The sequence below is a fragment of the Carettochelys insculpta genome, chromosome 7, assembly GCF_033958435.1.
Source record: "Carettochelys insculpta isolate YL-2023 chromosome 7, ASM3395843v1, whole genome shotgun sequence".
Lineage (NCBI taxonomy): Eukaryota > Metazoa > Chordata > Testudines > Carettochelyidae > Carettochelys > Carettochelys insculpta.
In genome coordinates, this window is record NC_134143.1 from 10,385,195 (window position 1) to 10,397,775 (window position 12,581).

The 12,581-nt window shown below is 52.4% G+C and overlaps 1 protein-coding gene across 5 annotated transcripts in view; it reads right to left on the minus strand.

Annotated features, from left to right (window-relative positions):
* Positions 1 to 12,581, minus strand: part of LOC142015986 (inhibitor of nuclear factor kappa-B kinase subunit alpha-like) — a 78,508-nt gene that overhangs the window by 9,001 nt on the left and 56,926 nt on the right. For 3 of the 5 annotated variants that reach the window (XM_074999997.1, XM_074999998.1, XM_074999996.1), the window contains exons 3-8: positions 11,914 to 12,037; positions 8,897 to 8,978; positions 8,079 to 8,125; positions 5,832 to 5,893; positions 5,064 to 5,189; positions 3,519 to 3,592 (exon numbers count right to left, since the gene is read on the minus strand). In XM_074999997.1, coding sequence (XP_074856098.1) covers positions 3,519 to 3,592; positions 5,064 to 5,189; positions 5,832 to 5,893; positions 8,079 to 8,125; positions 8,897 to 8,978; positions 11,914 to 12,026 — 504 coding nt within the window. In that variant the 5' untranslated portion in view covers positions 12,027 to 12,037. Of the gene's footprint in view, positions 1 to 3,518; positions 3,593 to 5,063; positions 5,190 to 5,831; positions 5,894 to 8,065; positions 8,126 to 8,896; positions 8,979 to 11,913; positions 12,038 to 12,581 lie in introns of those variants that run through there. The other 2 variants (XM_074999999.1, XR_012646250.1) reach the window with 2 other exon arrangements.

The following is a 12,581-nucleotide window of genomic DNA, read 5'->3' on the forward strand; positions in this document are numbered from 1 at the left end:
TGTGAGCCGTTCACCTGGGCAGTTATGTGCAAGAAATGCAACTCATTTGCTACGACCGTCTGGAGCGGGGGGTTCGGGTCTAGAGGAGAAAGCTCCAGATGTAAGGCCGGCAGCCCTTAGCCCTGGACCTCACTACGTGAAGTTCAGAAAGCCCCTTACGGGGCAGTGGTTCCATTCAGCTTCTCTGTACCACACCCACATCACTGGGAAAAGCATATCTCCACCCATACGGTCACTGGGAGCGTGCGACCCCCCCCGAGAATCCCTCCGCCGTCTCCCTCGATCTCCGTCTCTTTTTGAGTCACCCCATAGGCCAAACTGTCCCCACGCTCCAGTCTGCCAAGCTGTCCCACTCTCTTCATTGCATTCCCTCTTTGGGGCACCCCCTCCCTGGCCAACAAAGGGAGTCGGCAGCACTCGCACGTGGAACTTTCATTCTTCAAACCAAACAAAACCACCACCCCAAAGAGCACGACAGGGCTGTACAATGAGCAGGTACTAAAAGATAACGTCTCCTTCCTTCGAGGGCCTCTGTGCATTTCTCTGCGGGAGATCGGCAAGCACCGAGTCCTTAGTTAACTATGAACGTTCGGTGCCCCAGCCGAAGGACAAACGATAGTCAATGCCTCAAAAATGACCCTCGAGACAGGCTAGAAATCAAAGACATTTTAACCGAAGGGTAATTAACCAGTGGAGCAGCTGAGCCAGGGATAGGATGGATTCTCCAGCACTTGGGAGTCTTCAGAAAGCCGCTCGCTCTTCATTTAAGAGCCACGCCGTTAAACCCCGTTAGTTTGCACACCGTCGGCTGGGATCTCAAAAAGGGTCGTGAGCCTGTTTTAACGCTGGCGCCACGACTGGGTTGACACTTGCGGAGGCCTTTGGCCGATCCCAAAGCCTGAGCTCCATGGCCAATGCCAAGCTTAAAATCCTGACTCCTACCACCCCCAAGGGGGTCGGGTGGAGGCCAGGCCCCAACAACCGGGAAGTGAGGCTAAAGTCCTTTGGCCCTTCTTCTGGAGACATTGACTCATTTTTGTTGTCCAAAGGGCACCGTGGCGCAATGAAGTTTGAGGACCGCTGCCCTCGCCCGCCCAAAGGTCGGTGAGATGGACGATCTTTGGGTGATCTCCCTGGCCCGTATACGTACGAGACCACATTAGAGTCTATCGGTCCCTTCGCACCTTTAAAAAAATAAATAGCGATGAAAACCGTAGCCTTTCGGGAACCACTCGCGCCTAGGCTTAGCCCTTCGATACGTGATTCTTGGCCAAACGGGAGACAAACGAGGTCTCAGGCTTTCTCCTGTCTAAGCAGGCCTTCACGATCCTGTACGCATCGAGTGGCTACAGTGAAACAAAGGCACCTCAAGTGGGACCAGTGAATGGGAACGGGCAGATGTGATTCTCCAAAGACTTCAGGTCCTCTCTTGAGAGTGAGAAATATTCCAGTTTCAATTTGGAGGCGGGGAATGAGACTTTGTGACCATCTTCAAGGCGAGGCAAAGCCAAGACCGCTCCTTCCCAATGCCTTCGGAGAGGCCGGAAAGGGTCTTGAGAAATAGTCGAGTTTTGCCACAGTGCCCCAGGTCAGAAGGGGGTTCCAAAAGCTCCCATAAAGCTCTGTTTTACAGGATCACACTGGAGGATGAGACAGAACGTAAACCGTATCCCTTGTGCAGAATGCACAAGGTTCATCTGCCCAACCAAATTCCAGCCCAGAAGCGGGAGACAAACTCTGCAACCCGCTCCACGCGACGGACGTCAGGCAAAGGAGCTCAGACGCCGCCGCGTTTCTCACCGGGCCTGCAAAAAGCCTGGAGAGGGATGCCTTCTCACGGGCAGAGGCAAGGCTCCCGCCTCGAGAGACGACAAGCAAATTCAGATCTAAAACTCACCAAGGAGCCTCTGATCTCCAAGTGCAGCCTAGAATGGCTGAGTACTGGGAATTACAAAGAGATGCTGCTTCTCACTCCGCTGAGAAGCGGAGTCGGGCCAGGAAGTTCGGTAGCCCAGGCAGCGTAACGGTAAGGACGGCTCAAAGTAGCGCGTGAGCCAGCTGGAGAGCCGGTTATCTCGGGACAGGGAACCGTGAGGACGGCACGCACCATGGCTTGCTCCCTGCGGTCCCCTCAATGATCCATTGAGCTCATAAACCTCTTTGGGTCCCTTTCTTCTGTCTTGCTCCATCCATTTATGGATGCACAAATCCCGGTGATACGGCAACAGCGGCAGCTGTCGGCCCCAGGGGCCTTGTAAAAGGGAACGCCTGCGGAGTCGGCGGCGCAAACCTGGGGCTCTGCAGCCCAAGAGTCAATTTCTCCCTTCTGTTTGGATCCTTTGGAAAACTCTCACTCGGTCGGCAAAGTTCTGCAAAATCTCTCTGAGCGGTCAGTAAGCGTCCGTCCCTCCGGGCGTGGGCTTTTCCAGCTCACCGTCAGCCACGGAGGATGGCGGCGCACGTCACGCCGCCCATAGCTCCGGCCCGCCTCTGCCTAGGTCTGCACGCAGCTCGCGGGAGAACTACACGCCAAGGCAGGAACAGGGTGGAGCCGTCCAATCTGCCGAGCCTACGGAAAAGGAGCTACTCGAGCGTCACGCATTCTGGCCCACGGCCTGCCGACGCGGTCCCGTGAGGACGGAGTCTGGCGGGTAACGTGTCCCACGCTTGCCGGGCATAAGACAGAAGTAGGCGGCGTCTTCTTCAGGGAAAGAAGTCTGCCGGGCACCCTGGAAAATTCACATCCTTAACCCGGCCGAACGAAAGCCACTGCGTGCGGAAAGCCTGGTCCCACCGCACCTCCCCAGTTCCACGCTGTGCGAAAGGGACACCGTTCCCTTCCGGCCTCCATTATTCCCATCTGAACCCTAAAGCGAGATAGGAAAGCACTCTTCCTTCTGCTTGCAGAGCTGTACAAGCGTTATTCTCATCTGTGAAACTGCTCAGCTTTTTAAACGACTCCCTTAGCCTAATCTGCCTCGGAGGCGGTAATCATCTGCAAGCCAAACAGACATTTGTGTATTAAATGGACATTAATATCGCCGTTAAATATTTCAGGGACATAGCAGAACAACGTTCGTGTCGCAGACTCAGCCTCTGAACAGAAAATCAGAAAGGCCAGAATTCAAACAGACCTTCTGCCTCGTGTGCTCGGACCCTACTGACAAGATGTAGGCGTGGAAAACTTACGTGGGAAGAACTGAAACGGTTAGCAAGGCTAATAACTTTGCAACTCTGCGGAGAGAGTCACTTCTCCGCCAAAGTACGCCAGGGAAGTCGACTGTGGCGTCACGACACTCGTTTGCTAGATGTAGCGGCACGCTTCGCTTCGATTCAGTTAACCGCACCGTACGGTATACAGAACCGTGCCGCTTCGCCTGGGGAACAGACAAATTGGCACGGGCCCTCTACTCTGCAATTGAAAGCGACACAGAATATGAAGGCAGGAAACCTTTTCCACGTCATCTGAACTCCACGGGGGTGAAATACAGAAGAGTTTCCTTCGGGAAGGAACCTACCTGAATGGTGAGACCTGGTGCCATGACATTCAGATCTTTTTGCAGGGCCAGCTTCAAGTTCTCATCAATCTGATCTGCGTTCAAGGGATAAGAGAGATTCAGCAACGCTGCAGTCCACGCCGTAAGAGTTTGCATTTTCCCTAGCTAACCTACACGTAGCGATTAGCGTCAAAACATAGCTCGGCCTAGGTCGGGCGGGCGCATTCGGTACAAAATAAGGACAAAGAACTTTGCGACACGTCGCCCGACCCCCGATTCCACGGCGCTAGGTACACGCTAGGGTCACGGGCGTACGACCGCCGGCTCGGCGCCCGGACGGCCGCTCCGCGTGGAGGCCGGCAGCCGGGGGTGTGCCGTTTGGAGATTACCCCTCGGGACGGCTGCCGAGAGGGACATCTGAGCCTTGCGCCGACAAGCTCTGTGTTTATTTGATGCTTAAAAGGGCACGCAGAGAAATGCCCGATTCCCTCTACGGCTCACTGGAAACTCTCGCTCTTCCTCCACTCCAGAGTTTGAAGCTTTGGTCTTAAATCCCTAAGGACCCGGTGAGGACCTGCCTACAGCACAATCTTCTTCTCCATTGCTCACCCCTAAAATACAGAAGTACCACCAAGTCAGAGCCCAATGGCCTGTCGAACATTTTACAGCCTTAGGGCTTTCCGGCCAGAGCTAACAGGAAGGCCCCGCGCGCATCGGCACAGAGGCAAAGAAAAGCCTTTTTTACGAACCGTGACCCTCCACATCTACCGTCAAGCTTGGAAATCAATCACGTCCCAAGGAGCTGCTCCCTTACAATTACCCTGTTTCCAAAAGGTGCCCCGGCTAGGAAGTTTCTCGTCACAGAGGAATTTACTGAACCCACTCGAGCCCACCACGTCCGTGCTGCATTCATAAAGTCCCGATCCAGCCTGTTTTCCCAAGCCGGGAACCCCCTTGGCCCTGAACTGCCCTTCCCACCGTCCCCCACGTGCCGCTTCATAAACTCCACCCCGATCGGCTACTAAGAGGACGGGCGGTAACGGGCGTCTCGACCGGAAGCGTCGAGCCGAGACTCGCCACGCTAACGCCTGCCACTTGCGAAGAGTCCGGGGAGGGACAGAGGATCTCTTTTAGGGGTTAAGAGCAAAGGAGAGGCCGAAAGCAAGTCCCTTCTATTGCTCCATCGAGAAATGAGAGGAGGACACCAAAGGGAAGATTCACGTAGCAAGGGTCCAAGCGGCACGTTACATTCCAAATATCTGTTTCCCAGAGCTTCCTTTTGCCGCAGCGACGACAGGCGCGACCACACGCATAGGCTCAGCTTCCGTCTTACGTCCAAAGGTCAGCGCCGAGGTAACGGCTACCGTCGCTCCAGAAAATCAAGCGACCCCGCACCCGTACCACAGAATAACCTGCGCCGATAAAGGAGATCGCGCTCGACGGCAAACTCGGCATAATTCTGGCTTCCTCGCTGCCAGTACGGGAACAGAGAGGCTTGACGATCGCAAGCAAAGGCACGGACGGTGACCAAATTCTATCGAAAACTCCCTGTTCCCACAGACTTACCAAACAGCTCAATGTACACTTCCTGTAGGGTATGGGCGCTGCAGAATTGGTTCAGCTCGTGGTGAATTTTATTGAAGATCAGGGTCTTATCGTAGTCCGCAGTGTAGTTCCTCACAATATCGTACACTGAGGAAAGAGAGAGTTACCTCACTTGGGAAGCGGGAGAACAGTGCTTTTCAGTCTCTGGGGACATTTTACAGAGCCTAGCACTCTCACGAGGTTAGAGAACTGAAATTCTACATTATCCCACTCATTTAGGATTGGGTTGGACAATCGGGCGTAGATGAGAACCTCGAACAGCCCTCCCTTACGATCGGCGACAAACCCAAAAAAACCAGACAGGTCTACCGCCAAGAGCCACGTAACGGGGCCACACGGCGCCGACTATGGACGACAGGCCTACCCGATAACATGACTTCCCGACACTCGAGCGCTGCATTCACAGTAGTCTCTGGCATCGCGTTCCCATGATTGGAAGGAAAAAAGGCCAAAGTTTTCCACTTTGCCAGGCTAGGGGCAGGCGCAAGTCTTTAGCGCAGATGAACAGATCTCAGAGCTAAATAAAACACCTCGGTCAAGAAGCAAAACCCATACCGACAGAAAGGAAGCCCCCCGTCTCCCACCCCGGCACAATCGCTACGATCCATTTGCAAGTGCTCTGGCCAGTCCAGTTTTAGATACCCCACCTCTTTCTTCCCTTGGGAGACTATTCCGTTGCCCCACCAGACATACACGGTACGGCTTAGTGAAAATGGAAAGAGTAAATACCTGCATGTGGTGCTAACATATTCACAACTTCTATTCGGTCAATGTAGATCATGACCCCGCCACTATTTAAAAAAAAAGAAGAAAGCTTCATGAGCGGCACTGACAAGTATTCACAGCGATCCCAATTCCAAATCCTCCTTAAGGGATTCCGACGGAGATCGGTAGCGTTGACTTTGTACCCACGACTCTGCTTTTCCAGCGTCTCAAAAGACTGCAGATTCAATCCCAGCTTAATACCTGGCATTTCACTCCTGTGTGAACCACAGCCCTCAGTACTGAAGAAGCCCTGGCACGCCCCCCTACCTTGTGAGGCAAGCCAATTTTTTCCCATTTGACAGGTAAGGGACCCGACATTGCACAAGGTCACTTCTATAAATGATAAGGAAAGAATCAAGGTCTCCAATAGGGCCGAATCACATCTCATCTGGCATCTACCAAACCCACTTACGGCTTTTCTCAAGATGAAACGTGCCCTTTTTCAACCTTTCCTCACAGGTCAAGTTTTCTGCACATTCTCGTCAATCCCGTCCAGACTTTCCAATTGCTCTACCCATTTCTGGCCTCCAAGCTTCTGGAAATAAACATGCTACTCCAGGTACAGCCTCGCCAGCTGCCAGCGGACTGGGATCGTTATTGCCAAGTCTTACCTATAGCACCCCTACTAACGCATCCCGGAACGATCGGTCCTTTTTCTGCAACTGCATCACACTGGTGACTCAATGGGATCTGCAGGCTTTGGCGGATCACATTGTCAACCGTACTATCGCTTACCTAGGTACTTCCCATCTTGTAGTTGCGTATTTGATTTTTGGCTCAAGTGAAACACTTTGGAAGAAAGGTTTAGAATTCAAGAGGACCGTGACAAATGGCGTGTATCTTTGTTGGAGTTCACCTTGTTGAATTTATGTCAAAGTGCTTGTAAACCCCCGCCCCTCCACTTGGGGTCACCTGCAGATTTTGTAAGCCTATTCTCCGCTTCAAATAGGACAGCTGCATCCAGGACCGATCCCCGCCAGGGAGCTTCCCCGTTCGTTTGATGTCAAATCAACGAGAACTACCCCGAGGACGGTCTCGCACCCAGTTTGGCGCCCACCCGATTTAGTAATTTCATTTGCTTTACGAGGATGTCACGTGAAATCGAACCAAACGCCTTAACAAAATGAAGATATAGGTCACGTACGTCTTCCCTGCTGTGCACGAAGCCAGAAACCCTGTCAAAGGGGTCAGTTAAGTACGTCTGGCACAATTTTGTTCTTGATAAATCTACACTGGCTATTTCTTAAGTACCTGAAGGAAAACAAGCCTCTAATTGCTTATGTTTTTTTCCCCAGTACCTTTTCAGGTTAGGCCGATCGGTCCAAAATTCAAAAAGGAGGCGTTTCATTTTTTTGCAGGACCTCATTAAGCGCTCCACAGACCGTTACTGACTGACTTATAAAATATACAGGATGGGCAATATAACTAGGTTTATGGCATGTTTCAAAAGAAGCTTTCAGGTCTAGAATTTTGTGCAATAGAGCAGTTGATTTTGCAATACCAACCATGCGGGAACACGTGTATAAACAAAACACTTTGGGAGACTTTGTGAAGATAAGCACCGCGCACACAAACGTTGTTACTAATGCTTTAAACCGAGGCTTAGTCAGCAGTGAAATGCCATCAAAGCGCTTAGAAGGGTCACATTTTGAACATTCTCCTGCTCTCGTACTTCGCAGAAAGTCTCTGGCGACTCAAACCGACAGTCTGAGATTCACCAAATCCTGGCTTCTGGTCAGAGTTCACCTCAGGTAGCGTGACCACGCGCCAAATGCACAAGCCCAATTCGAGGGGATGCAGTTCTTATTTCCCTGGGATGGGGTGGAAATGCTGTCTAATGATAGAAGCTCAGTTCAAACTAGAAGCCCTAAGAGGTTGGCAAAGGGAAAGAATGCGTAAGGGAGGATCAGATAAGAGCAGAAAAGTAAAACGGGACAGACAAGAAACCGCACATGCGCGCAGACAGCTGAAGTCAGTCAGTTCCGGTACCGGCATCGTAAAAACAACTGGACTATTTCCGCTACGTAGCTAGGCAAACGCTCCCGACGGGCTTCACGTCCGATCCCACCCCTCAGAGAAACTACTCGCAGGCTTCGGCCCGTATTCCCAGCTCCCGGGCTTCGGCGCCTCCGACCGCAATCGCCACAAGGTGAAAATTAGACCGATCGCGTTAGCTCGCGGCTTCCGGAGGAACGTACGGGAGCAACGTACCTCGTCCCGCAAGGCACGTTTTTTACTTCGTCAGTTTGCAGCGTCGTCTGAAACGAAAAACACGTCATCGGGACTCAGAGAAACTAGTACGCTCTTTCCAGTCACCAGCCAAGCCCCGGACCGATCCTCACGGAGCTTTCTAGGCCAGTTTGGCCCGACGCTTCTCTGGAACGTGCCAGAGCAGGTTGCAGGGAATGCCCTTTTCTTTCCCCCGACTCTTCTTCCCTCAGCACCCAAAAGGACCGCAGCTCCCTGCCTGGCGAAGGGCAGAGCAAACGCTCACAGACCAAAGGGACGGGGAGGCGCCCGGCATCGGCCGCAGAAGTATCCCAAGCCAGGAGCCCCCGGGTCAGCGAGCGCTTTTTTGGCGTGCGCTAGCAGACGGCTCCTATCGGAAACGCAGCACAAAGCCCAACCTCGTTGGCGGCGCAGGGGTTTCTGCTCTATGGGCCCTCAGAAAATCGCCAGCGCCTCTAGCCGCAAGAAGATGGATCCATTCCTTCAGCTCTGCCACACACGTGGCAGCGCAAAACACAAAAGACGACAGACCAGATGTCGTCCCGGGTGCAGAGTCTCTCGCCTCAATAAGGATTCCGGGACACAGAGCCGTTCCCGGCCGTGCGGCACAGCGGTAGCCGTAACGCTAGAGGCACGTCGGCGGTTACGGGCCAACGTCGGAAAGGAGGATGGCCGCGATCTGAGACCGCCCCAAACTAGGGTGCTCTCACGCCACTTACGGGCCTCAATGGCCAGCTCTAAGCGACATTCCAGCCCCGCTCCCCCACCCTCTTCTAGCTCACCTCTGAGAAGTCACTAACCTGTACCGATCTGAAGGCGGTAACGAACGGAAGCATGATGCGATAGCCTGGTCCGCTCGGGCTCGTTAATAACGCACCACCCCTGCGAAGACACAAACGAGTCAGTTCTCCAGAAGCTGAAGAAGCAGCACTCGCTCTTCCAGACCTCCGGTAAGCATCTAAAGTACTACACGGACGTGGCCATAAGCGTCTTTGGGTCGACGACGGGAGGGCGAGAATGAGTTTCGCTCCCCTTTCCGGCTTGCCTGGACATTATCCAACTTGACAGGGCTGCCTTAAGACGCAGAATTATACAAACACAGGGCAAAGAAAATACGCTTGCAATCCAATAGGTCGCCGGACTAAAGAAGAAGCCGTTCGATGCCAATGACATATAAAACGTTTCCTGACATTTACCGATTTCATTGGCTCGTACGGAGATAACATTTGCCCTGTATTTGCTGCGTTCGGTTTGCCCGCTCGGCATCAGCGATGTATAAAATAGGCAGCTTTCCATCAGACGAGACGGGGGTATTCCCGCTAAGTTTTTCAATACCGCAACCCCGCACGGACCTTTGGCGGTATCGAAGCTGAAATTTAAAATAAACGAAGCTTGCTATCGCAGACTCTTTTTTCTAAAACGCAGCTTGGAGAAACGCTTTTAAACATGCATCCAATCGCTGCTTCCTGTATCTTTGCCTTCTTGCTATATTAGCATCCCACAGGGGAGTGCGTATTAACCCAAAGACCTGTGGCTATAAATGGTGTCGTCCACGCCGACGGTCTCTTAGCAAAGAATCTCTACGTCAGGGTGAGCAAAGTGGGGGACACGCCCCGGGGGGGGGGTGGAACTTTGCAAGAGGGTGCAGCGCAATCGGCTGCTGAGTCTCAGGCTCCCCCATCCCATTGAAAATGTTCAACTCTCTCTTACCATTTTAGGAATATGTATTCCCATTTATAAACTGCTCAGTTACACTTCCTACATTCTCCAGATTTATTGTGTCTTACATGCGTTCAGGCAAAAACCAAAACCTTTTCGCGTAACTGACACGTCTGTCGGTTTGGATTACATAAGACAGGTCGGGGGGCAGCGGCGGTTAGCTAATTGCAGGGAAGAAAAGCGGGGCCCGACTTAAAAAGTTTGGTCACCCCTGCCGTAGGGGACCGGGTAAATTTTGGAGGCCGCTCTGCACCGAGCGATAAAATCGGAGCCGCTGTGAGACGTTAGAAGCGATATCACAGAAACACGGAGAGACATTCCCTAGATACTGTAGCCTGGGGAAATAGGTTTACATCAAAGCAATGTAAATCACCCACAGGAATCGTGATTTAAATTAGCAAGCAGGCAACTTTGTTTTAAAGTAACGTTAATAGTGTTTCATCTGTTATTTTCTAAAAAAAGGTTGATTCTCACCAGTTAGTAGCCACAAGAACACGTCGATCGACAACAAAATAGTCTTTACGCTACAACGGATACTTCCGTTTGCTAATCGGCTTAACTCGTTCAGAGGCTTCATTTTGATTGTAAGAAATGCATCATGCCTCATTTTCTTATCGACTACACTAATGACAAATGCTGTTTGGATGAAAACTCATAATCCCTTAAAATGTACAAAACCAACATTCTATGTCTTTGAAAGTTTTAAAGTAGCCACAATTGGGCAGGATACACACCCAAAGTTTGCCAAAACCCGTCCTAAATCAGTTTGAAAGGCATTAAACAAAGGAAGTTTGTTCAGTTAGCAAATTGAACCGACTGTTTTTAATCCCCAGGTCTTTCAGACTTTAGACTTCGTCCCGGGGCCAGCAAACCCCAGACGGCGAGCGCAAGAGGCGGGCGCTCAGCCACATCCTGCCCTTCCCTTCCCCACGCAGCTGCGAGGTCGCTCAGAGGGATTAACAAAAGACCAGGTAATGCCACCAACCACCACCGACACAGTAAACCGCTGCCTCTTCATTTACGTATTATTAAGGAAGCTTTTGTAAGTAGGACTATTAGGGACTTTAAAAATTGTCACCGGCATTCACACAGTACACAGAGGTCCAATTTTGGCACTCCGCCTCCCAAAGGTTGCCACAGACATCTCATCCTCTCGCACCTAGTTCTTATTCCGAGACCCGAACAGCTCGTTCTTCCTTTCTTTTCAAATCCCAGTCGATCTCTAACTCTAAACGAGCCAGTTCAGGGGTCGGCAACCTGAGCCGCACGTGGCAATTTAAAGAGCCATTCGCATCTGTGGGCGGCGCCGCGGCCGACGCCTCTCGCGGCTCCCTGCGCCGCCCCGGCTGAAATAATGGAACTCAATCAAATCGGTTCAACGGCCTCCATCGACTTCAGCTCAGGCTTGAAGCCAGTCAAGTTTTTACCCCCACCGCGCCCTTTGGGCAGAGTCGGGAGCCGGTCGTAGCGGAAAAGCGGCAGAAGGCCGGGACAGAGGCGCATAGAAGAGCAGGGAAACGCTCGAAGTCACGAGGCTGGGCAGGGATCAGATGCCCTGGAAAGGGCTGTACGGCAGAAGCTGTGCAAGGGGCATATAGGACTGCAGGAAGGAAAAGGGAGTCAGATGAGATGCCGGCGGGTGCAGGAAGGCCTCCGGGCAGTAGGCAGCGCTAACGGACTTGGAGATCAGGGACACGGAGGCGTGGGAAGAGCGGAACTTGTAAAGCGAGCGTACGTGGAAGTGGGAAAGGCCCCGAGTTCTGCGGGAGGAAGTTGGGGAGCTGGAACCTGTCTGTGTGCATTTAAAGCTGAATTTTAACCTTTAATTTACGAGCACGAGAGCGACCGGGGAGTTCACAATCTAGACAGACTTGACATTAGCTTAATAATTGTGAGATATGACAAAGGATTGCTTTCAAGTTTTTTTTAACTGCTTTAATGGCCCTCCCGCCAATGCTCACATGAGGCCCGGGCAGGGAACGGGGACCAGGGCAATCTTTTACACCTGACCTTTCTCGGATGAACCGCAACAGAGAGAATTACACCCGGAACGCTGCTTACCGGCGAGCGCCTCGGACCCGCTCATAGGAACCCGTACCTGTAATACACCGCTAGGTGGCCTTCGTCAACTTTGTGAACAGAGGCGTAGAGGAGAAGAACCACAACTCCCGTGGCCGCCGCTACCGCCGCCCCCGGCTGGACCATCGTCATACCACCGTCATCTGCGGGAAGAAAAAACAACGGGGCCGTCGGCGTACCAAAGGGATTCCCCGACCCCTCTGGGGCGCCGATGGACTTTTTTTTAATAGTACAGGCTCCCTAGGCTCATTTGAGGGAGACCACAATTCCACAGCGGGTCTCAGGGACCCTATTCCCATTCTCAATCACAGACCGTTTCCACTCCCGCCCACAACCGCATGACAGTCCGATACCGATAACTTGGCGTGTACAGAAACAACACTGGGAGCATACCGCCTGGATTTTCAACTTCATTTAACACGGTTCGTCAGCCGGAAACGAAGAGAAGGAGCTCGTAACGTGCGGCCGATAGGCATTCCGCAGAGCCCGCACGACAGCTTCGCGGATCACTTTGAAAACCACTACCGCAAAGCTTGGCCCGCTCAGCTGTATCGAGATGTCTCTAAGAAGCGAGCTTAAAAAGAGCATCTAGTCGCTTCCACCGTTTAAAGCGCTCACGTACTCCATTTACATTCAAGAGCAAACGCCACGCCTATCTGTAATCTTAACCGGAGGCTGCCGACCGCA